The sequence below is a fragment of the Brassica napus genome, chromosome C1 (assembly GCF_020379485.1).
Source record: "Brassica napus cultivar Da-Ae chromosome C1, Da-Ae, whole genome shotgun sequence".
Lineage (NCBI taxonomy): Eukaryota > Viridiplantae > Streptophyta > Magnoliopsida > Brassicales > Brassicaceae > Brassica > Brassica napus.
In genome coordinates, this window is record NC_063444.1 from 543445 (window position 1) to 558278 (window position 14834).

The 14834-nt window shown below is 37.2% G+C and overlaps 3 protein-coding genes across 3 annotated transcripts; 2 read left to right on the plus strand and 1 right to left on the minus strand.

Moving 5' to 3' along the window:
- Positions 1–3664: 3664 nt before the first annotated feature.
- On the plus strand, positions 3665–5373 carry LOC106439555. The gene is made up of 2 exons (XM_013881036.3): positions 3665–4379; positions 4536–5373. The coding sequence occupies exons 1-2, from the start codon at positions 4028–4030 to the stop codon at positions 4583–4585; spliced, it is 402 nt and encodes a 133-aa protein (XP_013736490.1). The 5' UTR covers positions 3665–4027; the 3' UTR covers positions 4586–5373.
- A 361-nt stretch (positions 5374–5734) lies between these two features.
- Positions 5735–9244, plus strand: LOC106439564 (nucleobase-ascorbate transporter 11). The gene is made up of 10 exons (XM_013881049.3): positions 5735–6447; positions 6525–6622; positions 6692–6862; positions 6937–7037; positions 7121–7256; positions 7733–7783; positions 7866–8153; positions 8232–8466; positions 8543–8823; positions 8910–9244. The coding sequence occupies exons 1-10, from the start codon at positions 5919–5921 to the stop codon at positions 9123–9125; spliced, it is 2106 nt and encodes a 701-aa protein (XP_013736503.1). The 5' UTR covers positions 5735–5918; the 3' UTR covers positions 9126–9244.
- LOC106439573 (probable glycosyltransferase At5g03795) lies at positions 9234–11067 on the minus strand. Its single transcript, XM_013881058.3, has 5 exons — positions 10503–11067; positions 10147–10433; positions 9799–10031; positions 9570–9727; positions 9234–9490 (listed from the first exon to the last, which is right to left on the minus strand). Exons 1-5 carry the CDS (start codon positions 10959–10961, stop codon positions 9389–9391), a joined length of 1239 nt encoding a protein of 412 aa, XP_013736512.1. The 5' UTR covers positions 10962–11067; the 3' UTR covers positions 9234–9388.
- Between the last annotated feature and the right edge of the window lie 3767 nt (positions 11068–14834).

Below are 14834 nucleotides of genomic sequence, written 5' to 3' on the forward strand. Positions count from 1 at the left end.
TATATAAACCCTATCGTGACGTTTGGCGGCTTGAAACATGGAAGAAATTTTACAATTTCATCTTGCAATGTAAATAAGTAATAACTCGTCAGTTTTGTAGCAATATAATCAGACGAGTTTCCATCGAATTAAGAAAATGACATATTTCGTGACAACCTATATGCTTGGAATATCTTTTTATTTATGTCAAGAGTCAAGTCCACGCGCAATTACTTGGTTCCCACTTAAGTTAAGATGAGGCAGACAAGCAACTGATTATCTGTTTATGATGATGACACATTTATATTATTACGAGCAATGCGAAGTCCTCCAATCCTAAACCAAAGCCAAAACTAAACCGAAATTCTAATACCAACAAAACTAAACTTATGAATTCTATTTTTAAGGTGTATACTATTCTTTCTTATATTCACATTTTAATTCTATTACCACATTTCATGTGCAGACTATATGCTTAATTAATGCATTGTATCTTCTTTAACCACTTAGTAGTGTCCCTTTACATCAACTTAAATCTGTTAGACCTTCGACAAGTACAGTCAATCCTGCAGAAAAGTACATCCAGGTAATCTCTGATGATGACCATGAGTTTTGGTTCATTGGGTTTTTAAACTAGGATGGCGCTGTTACATCTTTGCAAAATGCATGCATTGCAAGCCGGTCCTTACAGTCTATGTGATACATATATACCCTGGTGAGTTATTGATCATATGATGAGGACCTCAAGTCATCATCAGAAAAGGAGAAAGGAACCAGGAGTAAATCAGTGAAGAACATGGAGCTGAGGAAAACTAAAGAAGCCAACCAGGACATAGGTGCATTCAAAGAAGGATATCTTTTCAACCATGAGGAATTTGACCGTGAAACAACTTGCTATAGATTCTCAACTCAACCAGAGCACGCGGCGAATTGGTTTCATACCAAAAGAAGTAATGCTTTAGGAGATATACCATTTACAAGTCAGGCGACCTACACTGCATCCGAACTGGTTCTATTTAAGGAAAGTAATTCTTTGCTTAAGGAGTGTGCAACTCAAACTCATGTGTGGAAACTAGGAGATTAGTCATTACATCTAAGACCACTTGGAGAGTTCATACCATGCACTAAACCTCACTGGATCAGCCAGATTCTTCACCATCTCAACTTGCCATTTTTGGAGCCAATTTGCCTTAAATCCCAACGGCTAGTTTTCTACAATCTTGGCTGTGATTTGTTTCATCAACCAGAAGCTCCCCAAGGCTCCTAGGATCTTCCCAAAGTTGTCCAGATATAAGCAGCTCCACACATTTCCCATTTTGGCTCAGATTCTCTCATTAAGGCCTAACGGCTAGATTTCTTTCAGCATGTTTTCTCATTTTACTTAGCTTTCTAAATCATTGTACTGAGCCTATATAAGCTCATTACTTATATCATTGTAAGGACGAATCTTTTACCCAAGAAATAATAAACTTCTTAGTTTCTTTTCTTCAAAGTCTTTGTGTCTTTGAGTTATCTTGATCATCAAGCCTTGTGTGGATTCACTTGTCTTATTGATTGGCGAATTAGAGTGCTTGTGGATTCAAGTATTCTCCTTCGTGATTGATTGTGGAATCAGTCAACAAACCGTTCTATCAGTATCATCATCAACTCTTCCATCAAACTGGGTTCATTGGAGTCGATTAGATCGGACCATTGAAACCACCCTTTTGCAGATCCGAGCCTCTCTTTGGTTCTGGTGTGTTGTGGCCCTTTGACAGCTTAGGACTACATCATCATAGTATCAACTTTTTGTTGTAAACTAAATTTTTTGATTCCCATGCTTGATCAGCTAGCATATGTCTTAATACACCCATTATCATTCCTTTTCTAAGTATTCTCCAAATCATGTTTTTTTGATAATGGAAAGAAACTAGTTGGATTCTAGCATTTAATATTTTGTTTTAATGATAGCTTAGCATCAACTCAATTTGAAACATAGTTAACCTCTTGTACCATTTCCGTCTCAGTTCATGAACCCTGGTTCGATTCGTCATCTTCTCCTTTCTAGCTTGTTTTATCTTCACCAGCTTCAAACTTCTTTCCTTTAATTTGTCTTGTCGTTGTCTACTTCCTCTTCCTCTTTTTATCTCAATCTCGGTATCTCCTTCCATCTTTATGCTTATGTTGACCTCCAATGCTCCTTGCTCTTTCTCATGGAAACATCCATTGGCTCTTCTCTTTCCCTTTATTGTTCATACAGCCTATGCAGCTTCAGCAAGCCTACTATATGTATCATGGGCTTATAGACATGTCGGCCCACTGTAATTAACTATTTTGTCGTTTTTTGGTTTTAAATGGGTAGGATCGTTGACAAAAAAAACAAGGGTAGGATCGTTGACAAGAAAAAACAAGGGTAGGATCGCGAAAAATCTCCTGTGCAAGATGACGATGTTAACTGCAACTTCCACGTTATCATTAATAAACTTACAGGATAGTTACGTTTACGTGCACATGTATTTTTATTCCTACATACATGCGTCAAGGTATGTGTGAGAGAATATGTCTTAGTCTTACACAAACAAAATCTATTTTTATTTACCCTCCCTTTTCTTAGTTTGATTGTGTAACGTTTTATACAGAATCTTTTTTTGTTTAAACCACATACAGAATCAACTATTCAACTATAACAATCGGATTTCGCTTTCTACTATATATGACTCCTGTAAGTACTAATATAGGATAACTAGCACATTTAAACAAGAAACGAATACAAAAATTATACATACACAAAAGAGAAGTGGTGAGGTTTGACATTAGAAGATTTTGATGTTAACTAAGCTTACTCTTCAGCCCTGAAAAATTTTAAATATGAAACTCGACCTTTTCTTTTCGTCGTGTTTTAGTTAAGACAGAGATATTCTAACTTATCATCACTCATCAGTGAGAGTTGTTTCGGCTTGTCTTTCTCTTGCTATTATTCCCCATCACAAAGTCATCTCTATCCATAACTTACAAACAGAAATCAACTAATTAAAAACCAATGGTATTTTATTTTATTTTAGGTTTGTTTAGTGTGCATCGAAAACAAGACGTACTTTGAAATGGTAATATTAACTAAAAAAAAAAAGGAATTCTCAATGGAACAATTAAGAAAATGTATAGTTGGCTAATGAAATGGTTTTGATTTGTGATGGCAAATTAGCACATTATGAATAAATAATTTATATCATTTCTCATAGTCATATACGGTGTGTGCTCGTTCATGAGTTGGTGTCTTTCATTTCTTGACAACACAACAACACCAACGAGGCTACCACAAGCTGTTGAAAAGATATGTTGGTCAACGCAAAATTTGATTAGAGAAAGGGAAATAAATAATTACGTACAAACTTAATCCGGATTTGCCAGCAATATTTCTAGAAGATTCACTGAAGGTATGAATTCTTATCTCTTAATCATAAGAGTCTCCTCGTAATTAATAACCCACGAGTTAAAAACAAAAAAGAAAACCATAGGCAGATGAGTTTGACACGTGTCCGTAACTTGAGCCTCAAACACACGCAAAACATTGGATAAAATACGACACATCATCAATTTTGGACGGTTGTAGGGATACACTTGTCCATGAATCAACGGTAGATAGGAACTCTTACCCTTATTTCTTGTTTAATTAAAGTAAATAATATAGTCTTTTTTTTTGCATCAAATCGTAGTTTAATGATTGGATCATGAAACTTGTGGCCGTTGGATCTTAACTAAAACCAAAAGATTGGAGAAATCGAATTTTATAAATTGCAGAAGAAGAGACTTATTAGCTCTTGAGTAGAAGAGACAAATCTGGTCGGAAGGGGGAGGGATAAGGAGGATAGTTTGGTCTTAAAAACTTTTGTTGTCTGATCGATTAAAATTTTTAAAGCAAAGCTCATCTCTTTCCTGGGAAGTCGAGCTCGAAAGTTTTGACCTTTTTTCTCATTCGTCGTATAGATTTTAGACCATTCTTTTCATTACTTGGCTGTCAAATTTGAACCAGTCTCTGAGGTGGAATTCAAGAAAACTGGGTTCTTGAAAAATGATCAAGAAAAAGATACCGACTTGGCCATGGTGGTTGTTAGGTGGTAAGAAGGAGAAAGAGACAGAAGCTCGAGGGAAAGGAAAGGTTATCAAGCGGAAGGAGCTGGAGCTTGAGAGCTTTGGTTCGTCTGGCTCAGAATCTGTAGCTGTTGCTTCTTCTGCTGCTGGTGCTGTTGATGAGTGGTCTGTTGGATGGACTGAGCCACTTGGACCTGGTTTCCAAAGCGATGAGGAAGGAGATGATGGTGGCTTCTTAGTTCTGGTTCCTTGTTACAGAGCTGTCTCTCAAGGGTCTGGTAATAACCAGCTCTTGACTGCTGTCAAGAATCTCCCCAACGGTTTGTCTCCTGGTATGAACTGTTATCTCTCTTGGGGTTGATTTAAAGGCTCATGCTTGTTGTTTATATGGGTAGCTCTTTGCTATTGATGTTTCAGCATTTTTGTCCTAATTCAATGTGCAAACTTTCTGAATCAGTTTTGTTTTTTGTTCCAAATCAAATGTGCAGATGGGAAGAACTACATGGATCAATGGTTTTCATCTCTGCGGAACCTTTGACCAGGTCTATTCCCTTTGTAGTTTAGTTAGTAGTTTTAGTTATCTAACAACGCTCTGAAGAACCATTTTGGTTACTACATAAATCCTGAAAACCAAAAAAAAGGAGAAAAAGAGAGAAAAAAAGAGAGAAGCCCAAGTAGCTTTACGGTTTAGATTAAGATGATGTGTTTTGTTTATATTAATCTTGGGTAACGGATTGAGCTTGAAAAAAGAAGAAAAAGAAGAAAAAGAGAGAAAAAAGAAGAAGCACAAGTAGTTAGATTAAGATGAAGGGTATTTGTTTATACTGATCCCTGAAAAAGAAGAAAAAGAGTTTAAAAATTAATGTGTGGGATTGGAAAAGCTATTGAAAGCTTTATGGTTCATATTAAGATGATGTAAGTTGGTTACATTGAAATGAAAGAGGGTGGAGAACAATTAAACATTTATCCTAGGAAAGGATTAAGCTGGAAAGAAAGGAATATGAGATTCGATTGGAGGAAGAAGAAGCAGTAATGCTAAAGTTTGATATCAAGATTTGATGGTGTGGAAGGGGATTATTCATCCTGAATTTGGAAAAATTCATGTAAAAAGTCTTCAATGTAAATAGAGTGATGTACATATACTCCAATGTTGTCTTGTATCATATTAACTCTCTTCTTCCTCAAGACTGAGTTTGAAGTAATTGCAGATTGTATGTAATTTATTAACTACCACTGATCTTTTTGTGTATAGAAAAAGGTAATGACACTGTAAAAAATGTATTTATTGATGTAAAAAAGGAATAAAAAAAAATATTTATATTGTAATTTGATGAAGCCGTAATAGTTTCTCCAGATTCTGTATGTCCTATTGTCCTGGATGGATTCTTGTTAACAATCTTTGGATCTAGCTTTTGAATGTGTGATTTCAAAACTTTATCAAAAGTATATTAATAAAGAAAAAGTAGAATTTCACAAAAAATAATGATAACTTTTATGTCCTTTGTGTAATACATCTAGGAACCACAGTGCCTAAAAAGCAACCACCGTCAACTAATAAATTATCATTAAGCAGGCTAATGTTGAATACTTAGTCTTAAAGGAAAACTTTATATTATCCCTTGCATCATTTTGGTAAATGTGAAAGCATTTACACATTAAGGGGTAGTCTAGTAGTTTACTTAACGTAAAGACAAAACCGCTGATAGGTTGATGCCGACATGAGTGAGAATGATAACTTACGTAACGCTCTGTTTCTCACATTTCTCAAACCAAAAATAAGCAAAAAAAGAAAGAAAGAAAGAAGAAGAAGCTAGAACTGAACTTAAAGAGCAAAGGAAGCGGCAGTGGCGAGGCTTGGATATCTAGAAACAATGGAGTCCGGGTCGGGCTTGGATCCGAGTAAGAGCAAAGGAAGCGGCAGTGGCGAGGGGAAGTTCGGTGCTTTCTTGAAGAGAGTAGAGCCCTTCTTACCGAGAAAGGAGCTGAACCCGGTAGAGCTAAGATCTTGGGCCAAGAAAACCGGTTTTGTCTCCGACTACTCCGGCGAAACCAGCACCAAGCTCGGTGAGACTGAGAGCTCTGCTTTTGATTTGCCAAAAGGCAGAGATCATCAGACAGATCGAGCGTCGTCTCGTCAAACCGATCTCGACCCGATACTGGGCCGAAGCAGACGATCCGATATCGGATCTGATCCCGAGTCTAAACCGGGTTCTATAGAGGAAGAGAGAGGATCAAACCGGAACGAGGCGGCTGAGACACCGTTGGAGAATGAAGGCGGGAAGATCAGTAGAGATTTGGAGAATGGGTGTTACTATCCAGGAGGTGGAGAAGGAGAAGGTGGAGGTTGGCCTAAGCCCATTGTAATGAAGTATGGTCTCAGAGACAATCCTCCTAGCTACGGTTAGTTTCTTACAAATATTGTCCGAACTCATGTTCCGGAATATTCTTTAAATGATTTTTTTTTTTTTTTAATGCAGGTCCACTTATCTATTACGGTTTGCAACACTATCTCTCACTTGCTGGCTCACTCGTCTTTATACCTCTTGTCATTGTACCAGCCATGGATGGTTCCGATGTAAGCTTCTTGTGTGAATACTCCTTTTGTTTGGTTCTTGACTAACTCTTTGGACTTGATGATGTTTAGAAAGATACAGCCGCAGTGATTTCAACAATGCTGCTTCTTACTGGAATCACAACCATACTTCAATGTTATTTCGGCACTCGGCTTCCTTTAGTGCAAGGAAGCTCCTTTGTTTACTTGGCCCCAGCTTTGGTTGTCATCAACTCAGAGGAGTTTAGGAACCTCACTGAGCATGTAAGCTTTTGCAAAAATAAAATAATTTGTTTTTCTTGGAGATTTTGTGATAAACTTTGTGTGTGTTTGTGCAGAAATTTCGGGAGATAATGAGAGAACTACAAGGAGCTATAATCGTTGGTTCATTGTTCCAGTGCATACTGGGATCCACTGGTCTCATGTCTCTCATTCTTAGGTTGATTCTACAATCCAGAAAAAAAAAACAGCAGTTTCTTAGAATTATTATTGTTCTTTTAATTATTATGTTTCCTTTTCCAGATTTATCAATCCTGTTGTAGTAGCACCAACAGTAGCTGCAGTAGGATTAGCATTCTTTAGCTATGGATTTCCACAAGCCGGCACTTGTGTTGAGATCAGCGTTCCTGTAATAGTTCTCCTTCTCATTTGCACATTGGTAAGGATCTGCCTCACAACTTGAATCACAACATGTAGGTCTGCGGGTTCGGTTAATTCGGGTCAGTTAGTTCGGAATCTCACCGAACTTTTGGTTAGTTCGCTTCAAAAAAATTTACCATAGTTTTTGGTTTTGCGGTTAGTTCGGTTAAATTTTTGGTTCAAATTGAATAAAATTTGAAAATATTTGGTTATTTCGGTTAGTTTGGTTATTTCAGTTTGGATTTTGGTTAGTTTGGTTAGGAATTTCGGTTAAGATTGGTACTATTTGAATTTTTTTTTATAGATTTCCCGACTTACTGATTGCCAAACCTGAAAACCGAATACTTTTAATTGCCGAACTTTCGAACCGAACTAAACAAAAACCAAAATTTTCGGGTCGGTTAATTCGGTTTGGTTCGGCCGTTCGGGTAATAACCGCAGGCCTTGCAACATGAGTCATGTTTCTGTCTCTCTAATGAGAAAACTTTCTTTCAGTATCTTCGTGGAGTTTCAATCTTTGGTCATCGCATATTCCGAATTTATGCGGTATGTATATTCATCTATTTATATAACTTTTATCTTATTCTAGAGCTAAAGAGTTTTTTTTGGTTGCTTATCATGTTGCCAGGTGCCGCTTAGTGCTCTGATCGTCTGGACATACGCATTCTTTCTAACAGTTGGTGGTGCATATGACTATAAAGGCTGCAACGCCGACATACCAAGCTCTAACATATTAATAAACGAATGTAAGAAACACGCGTATACCATGAAGCATTGCAGAACGGATGCTTCCAACGCTTGGACAACTTCTCCTTGGCTCAGAATCCCTTATCCATTTCAATGGGGGTTTCCGTATTTTCACATGAGAACTTGTATCGTTATGATCTTTGTGTCTTTAGTTGCATCAGTGGATTCAGTAAGTATAATCATTTCCTCTTTTTGCCAACATGTGTATGCCACTGCTGCTAAATGTGTACTACACTTGTGTTGTTAGGTTGGAACATATCATGCCACGTCCATGTTAGTGAATGCTAAGCGACCTACACGTGGTGTTGTGAGTAGAGGTGTTGCTTTAGAAGGTTTTTGCAGTTTATTAGCTGGCATATGGGGTTCTGGTACCGGTTCAACCACGTTAACCGAAAATATCCATACAATCAATATCACCAAGGTGGCTAACCGAAGAGCTTTGGCAATAGGAGCTTTATTTTTAATATTTTTATCATTTGTGGGTAAGCATCATCTAATCCAAAGTGTAAATCTTTATACACTCCTCTCTAATATACTTTTTTAAAAATATCTTGACAGGGAAATTAGGTGCAATTCTTGCTTCAATACCACAGGCTTTGGCTGCTTCAGTGTTATGCTTTATATGGGCACTTACAGTGGCTCTAGGTTTATCGAATCTCCGGTACACTCAAACAGCGAGTTTTAGGAACATAACCATAGTTGGGGTCTCACTGTTTCTTGGACTATCCATCCCTGCTTATTTCCAGCAGTATCAACCATTATCTACTCTGATACTACCGAGCTATTACTTGTCCTTTGGTGCCGCTTCAAGTGGACCATTCCAAACGGGCATCATCCAAGTACAGCCACTTTCTTTCTCTTTGCCTTTGATTAGTCTTTTTCTGGATAACGATGGAGTTGAGTCTCTTTTTATGCAAAACTGCAGTTGGATTTTGCGATGAACGCTGTAATGTCTTTGAATATGGTTGTAACGTTTCTACTGGCGTTCGTGTTGGACAACACTGTACCGGGTAGTAAGGAAGAGAGGGGAGTCTATGTGTGGTCACGAGCCGAGGACATGGAGATGGACCCTGCTATGCAAGCTGATTACTCGTTGCCAAGAAGAGTTTCTCAGTTTTTTGGTTGCAGATGTTGCTACTAGATGTTTTAAGATCCAGTTTTCATTTTTTTTTTCAATACCTTATAGAGAGACCCTCATGTTCTTACTTAATATATAGAAGAAAAGGTTCTAATGAAAAAAATAACACAATACACAAGAATAATGAATTTTCCTCAAAAGGTTGTTGTAGTGTTACTGTCATAAGCTATGATATTAAAAAAAAAACTTACAAGTGGTGTTGTACATACTAACTTGGGACCGTATCTACGTGGTAGAAAAAAGAAATAAAAGAAAAGAGTCTTGGATTAGTACTTGATGACATGGTGGCGTAGCCACAGTTCATACATGATCATGTGAAAGGCATCGAATTTAACTGGTGGCGAATTCCATTGAAAATGCTTCTGAACCTGCAAAGCAACAAGACTAATCATCAGCTTCTCTTTACACAATTTTAAAGAAAAGGCTGAAACATTTTTTATCTCTTACCTTGACTAAGTTGTTATGCAACGAAACAAACTCTGACTGTGTTATGTTCTTGAGGATCTGCTTAAGGTCATACACATCCCGCTCTCTCAGCACAACCGCAAACTTCCTCCAATCCAGAATGTCATTAAAAGGCAGATCATAGTAGTCTGACAATATAACTGCCCAAAAAAAACAACAAAGATTCATTAACTTTTTAGTCTCTTTCGAGTGAAGCAAAAGAAACACTTACCAGGAACACAACCGTAATGGATGGAGTCAGTAATACGAGCACTGTTAACCTGAGAACCACCAGGGCATATACAAAACTTGGTCCTGTAGAATCTCTTCTGATACACTAAATGCCCCGTCGCCCTGTTGATCCTATTGTTCGAAATATCTAGCTCAGTGTCGTTCTCCCACACACGTGCGAGTATCACACGTATCTTTGAGTTCCTATGACCAGCCCAAAACCCAAGCGTCGTCCTGTAACACCATTTTTAACATTATTAGTAACCATTGACTATGCAAACTATTTAACATTATTGGTAACATTTGACTATGCAAACTATTAACATTATTAGTTTATTTTTTCTGTTACCGGTTCTCAACATCGTTTCCACCGGCAGGGAGCGCAAACGGCTGAAGCACTTGAGGCAAAGCAACATCTTTACGAGGGATGAAACCAACATTGTAGCTCGGCGAGCACACGACTCTAATCGTGTTCTTGATCATAACCGGAGATCCCTCGAAGGCTCTAACACCAACGTCGTGGCACGTGACAAAGAAGTGATCCGCTCCTAACGTTCTGTTCCAATAAGGATACTTCGATATCAACCCATCGACGTATGTCTGAACAATCACAGTCATATTCTCATACGATGTTCCCTGCCAAATAAAAAAAATAAAGCATCAAATAAAGAATTCTCAAACTTTATAAAAAGTAAAGATTATTACTTTGCCACGCATCTTGTGAGGAGAGACGGGGACGAAGAAGAGATCGGCTTCCTCTGGATCTAACGTGCGGAACCGACTCTCCCTGATGTTTTTGAAGAAGTAACCCTCGCTGGCGTATTTGCCGGTGACTTTCCTCGGCGTCTGGTAAAACGTGTTCGGATCTCCGTCGGGGTAGATGTAGACCTTGAACTTATTCTCCATCTCCGCGTAATTGGACCGGAACGACTCAGGGGAGTGGTACACGTCGGAGTAACTCTCATCCTCTTCCTTGGCGAAGGTGTGTGGGAGCTGATTGGCGCCGACGACGATGGGAGACGGCGGCGAGGTGCGGAGGGAGTCGAGGGAGAGGTAGAAGAGGGAGAGGAAAGTGAGGACGGCGACGGTGAGGAGTGATCCTTTGAGGGAACACAGCGGCGAGGAGGAGGAGGAAGAGAGCTGCGACGGTTTGACGATCGTCATTCGGACCGGACTGGATCTGTACTAAAAGCTGTCCCCTTTGTCTCGACGGAAGCTCACATGTGGAAAAAATGATGCTTATTTTTTTTTTTTTGTTAAAGGGTTTAAATGATGCTTATTAACATGGGTTTATTTGATTAAATAACTCAAAATATATTATATTCTTATTTATGTTTTTATTATCATTTATACTCATTTACCAGATATTTAACATTAATATTTTACATTAGAGAAAGCAATCTTGGGGGGATATATGTCTTTGTGGTTTAGATGTACTATATGTTTACCGAGATTTGTTAATACTTGTACTTTTTTTTTTCTTTTTCTGATCAACTTCAACTTATCATTAACTAAAGAGGTAGTACATAAATTGTAACCACAAAAAATTTCAACCACACTTACAAACAAAGTGATCTAGTATCACCTAGGAACACATAGATAGATCCTACACTACCCAATCGTTTACTTTGTTGAAATTCTACCCGGTGAATACAAACTTTCCCTACGACTCGGGAAAAATTTCCTCTTAAACCACACCTAAATTTGACCACACTAAGTGAAAGCAGTAAGACACAACTAACTAAACCAAATGAAGATTATACGTTTAAAGCTCCAGCTCTAGTCACCAACATGTACGAGTTCAGCTCTTGGACCAAAACATCTTCACCATACAGTGCAAGTCTAGACATGGTCGTCGTTGCCTTGCTCAAACGCCTTACTTCATACAGCCTGAAAGACGGAAGCATGTCCGTACTGGTAAAGTCGGGCTCGGCGGCAAGCAAACAAACGTAGCTGGAACAGCAATCAGGCTTCCAATGCTGTGGTCTCTACCACTGTAGATGTCGGAGAGCCACCTTCAGTGTTGGGAAGTAGAGTACCACCACGTACCTGTAACAGAGATCATCCCAACGGTTGACAAGTCCGGCGGAATGAGGCCTCTGCGACGCGCCGTACTCCGAGAACCAGAGGTCAAGAGCATTTTTCACTGCCAACTCACCGCTCTTCTGTTTGGGACACCATCACACCAGTGGGTAGAGACCAAGCTGGAGAAGGGTTTCCATTGAGCAACGCGCCGCCGCTGTGAAAGGATCGCCGGAGATCTACAAAACAAGAAAATCAGATTTGGCGTCACACTTCACCCTAAAATCCGACCTTTTCCGCAACCACCAGATCCTAGACTCGCCGCTCCTCCAAACCGCCGGTAGAAGTCACCTCCGCTTTGAAGGTTTCCAGTGAAACACCAGAAGGTTCAGTAACAACTTGCATATCGAAGAGGATGAAGGAGGTGAGGAGAATGGCAAAGAGAAAAGCAGGAAGGGAGGAAAGAGGTGGCTCCGGCACCGGCGAGAGCCGGCCCAGAGAACGGAAGTCGAAACGCGTTGTGGAGGTTTTTAGAGAGATGTTAGAGAGAGACTTGAGGTGTGGTGGATTTTTGTTAATACTTGTACTTTTAAGTGTTTACTTAGTTGTTCTAAGCTTCTTCTCTCTCTCTTTTTGTCGGCAAGTTGTTCTAAGCTCACATAAAAAAGGACATGATGACAAAATCAAACGCTCAAAAATGCAAGCAAATAGACTCAAAATAAACAAGAAAAAAAAGGAAACAATCAAACAAGCAAATAAAGACGTTATGTTTTCTAAAATAAGAAAGATGAATTCTTTTTATAATAGCTAGACTGATTAGAAGAAACATAATGATCATAAGTGTTAAGACAAATGAAACATACTTATTTCTAACAATCTTAATGACAAAATATTATGTTCTATTTGTTGTCACAAATTTTATGTATGTTTTCTCATCATCGATCAAATTTTATTTAATTTTTCTTTTCCCTTTAAAATCTTGAAAATGTTGTAGTTGAATCAAATCTTTGTGAAAACGTTTTATCTTATGTTTTTTTTTTTAATAAGAAAGGGGTTTTTTTATATAAGAGTTTGATTTATTAGGAGGAACATAGTAATAGTAAGTGTCGAGACAAATGAAACAGAGTATTTCTAACGATCTTAACAACAGGATAGCATATTCTATTTGTTGTCACAAATTTACATATGTTTCCTCAATAATCGATCAAACCGTATATAGAATCTCTCCCCTTCTATTAAAAAGTTTGAAAAAATTAATTATGTTTATCTTAAGTTTTTAAAAATAAGAAAGGGGAATTGTTTTTAGGGAACATTATTTTTTTAGAGCAAAAAAAATGATAACTATGTCCTTTTAGACTAATATATATTTTGTGTCATTTTTGACTATAATACCTTTTAATATTTTAATAAATAGTTTTACAAACAAAAAAATTTGGAAAAATAGTAACTATTGATAAAATACCTATATGAACTTAGTGGTATTTTTCAGTTCTAAAAATGTTTAAATCATAATTTTCAGATTATGTTCTAAATAAAGTATAAATGACATTCTATGAAGTAGAAAACGAAATCCATTTTTTTCATTGAATCTACAATGTTTAGAATACGTGATCTACGTAAATAAGAGTATTCTAAAAATATTTAGAATACACATTCCGCGCTTAACCTACCGATCTAAAATCTTTAGAAATCAAAATCTACACATTAATATAAATCTAAAACACGTAGAAACCGGCTTCTACAGATTTACTGTAAATCTAAAACATGTAGAAATCAAAATCTACACATTACTATAATTCTAATAACCTGTAGAAACCGATTTCTACAGATTAGATGTATTCTAAAGATAAAAAATCAGTTCATAAAAATATGGAAACAAAATATTTGGGAATATTCACTTTCATATTTTTGAAAAAAACGATTTAAAAAAAACAAAAAAAAAAGTGGTAACCTTCTTCTCACGCCGTCTTCTATATTCCATTGATTGTTCACAAAAATTTCACAAATATTTCACATTATTTCTACCAAATCAGTGTGAATTTGAATGAGTTAGGGTTTATGAACTTGAGACTTTGATTTTCTTCCCCTTTATTCGTGAAGGAGATGAGAAATTATGGGTTTCATCCCACAGAAATCGAGTTTAAAGAGTTGAAATCGTGTTTGGTCGGTTCAAATCAAGTGGGAATCAAACCTGATGTAACCGAAAAAAACCATGAAATCGATTTGGAATACTTACCTGGGCACGAGATCGATCAGTCTATAATTCGAGATCGGTCGATCTGTATGAAATCGACATTTACCGACCGGGTGAAATGGACCAGGTCGATCAGTATATGCTCCGCGTTTTTTTGTTCTGCATAATGATCAGGATCGATCGATCCGTTCGACCTTGTAATTTCGGATCGATCGATCCTGCTTGATCGAACTCATTATTTATTATATTTTAAAATTACAATTTTAAGGGCATTATTGCCATTTTTAATATAATTAGTGTAATGGGGCATAAAGTATATGAAATTAGTATAAAGGAATATAGTTATCATTTTTTTTTGCTCTAAAAACAATTTTCCAGGAACACAGTAATCATAAGTGTTAAAACAAATGAAGCAGAGTATCTCTAACAATCTTACGACAGGATATCATACTCTATTCGTTGTCGCGAATTTTACGCATGTTTCCTCCATAATCGATCAAACCATATATAGAATCTCTCCCCCTTTTATAAAAAAGTTTGAAAAAATCAATAATGGAAACATTTTAAAAAAGCAATCACTAGTTCAGATTTTTGTGAAAACGTTTTATGTTATGTTTTTAAAAATAAGTAAGAGGAATATTTTATAAAAAAACAGATTCCGGTTCAAAAGTGTTACCATTTATTTTACCGAGGAAGATGTGAATCTCGGAGGATTACGATATCTTCAAATGAGCTTTTTCAACTTCCGATAAGAACTCAAACTGAGAGAAAAAAATTAAGTTAGAAACTAATAAATTGATGAGAGTAAATCACACAAAAGT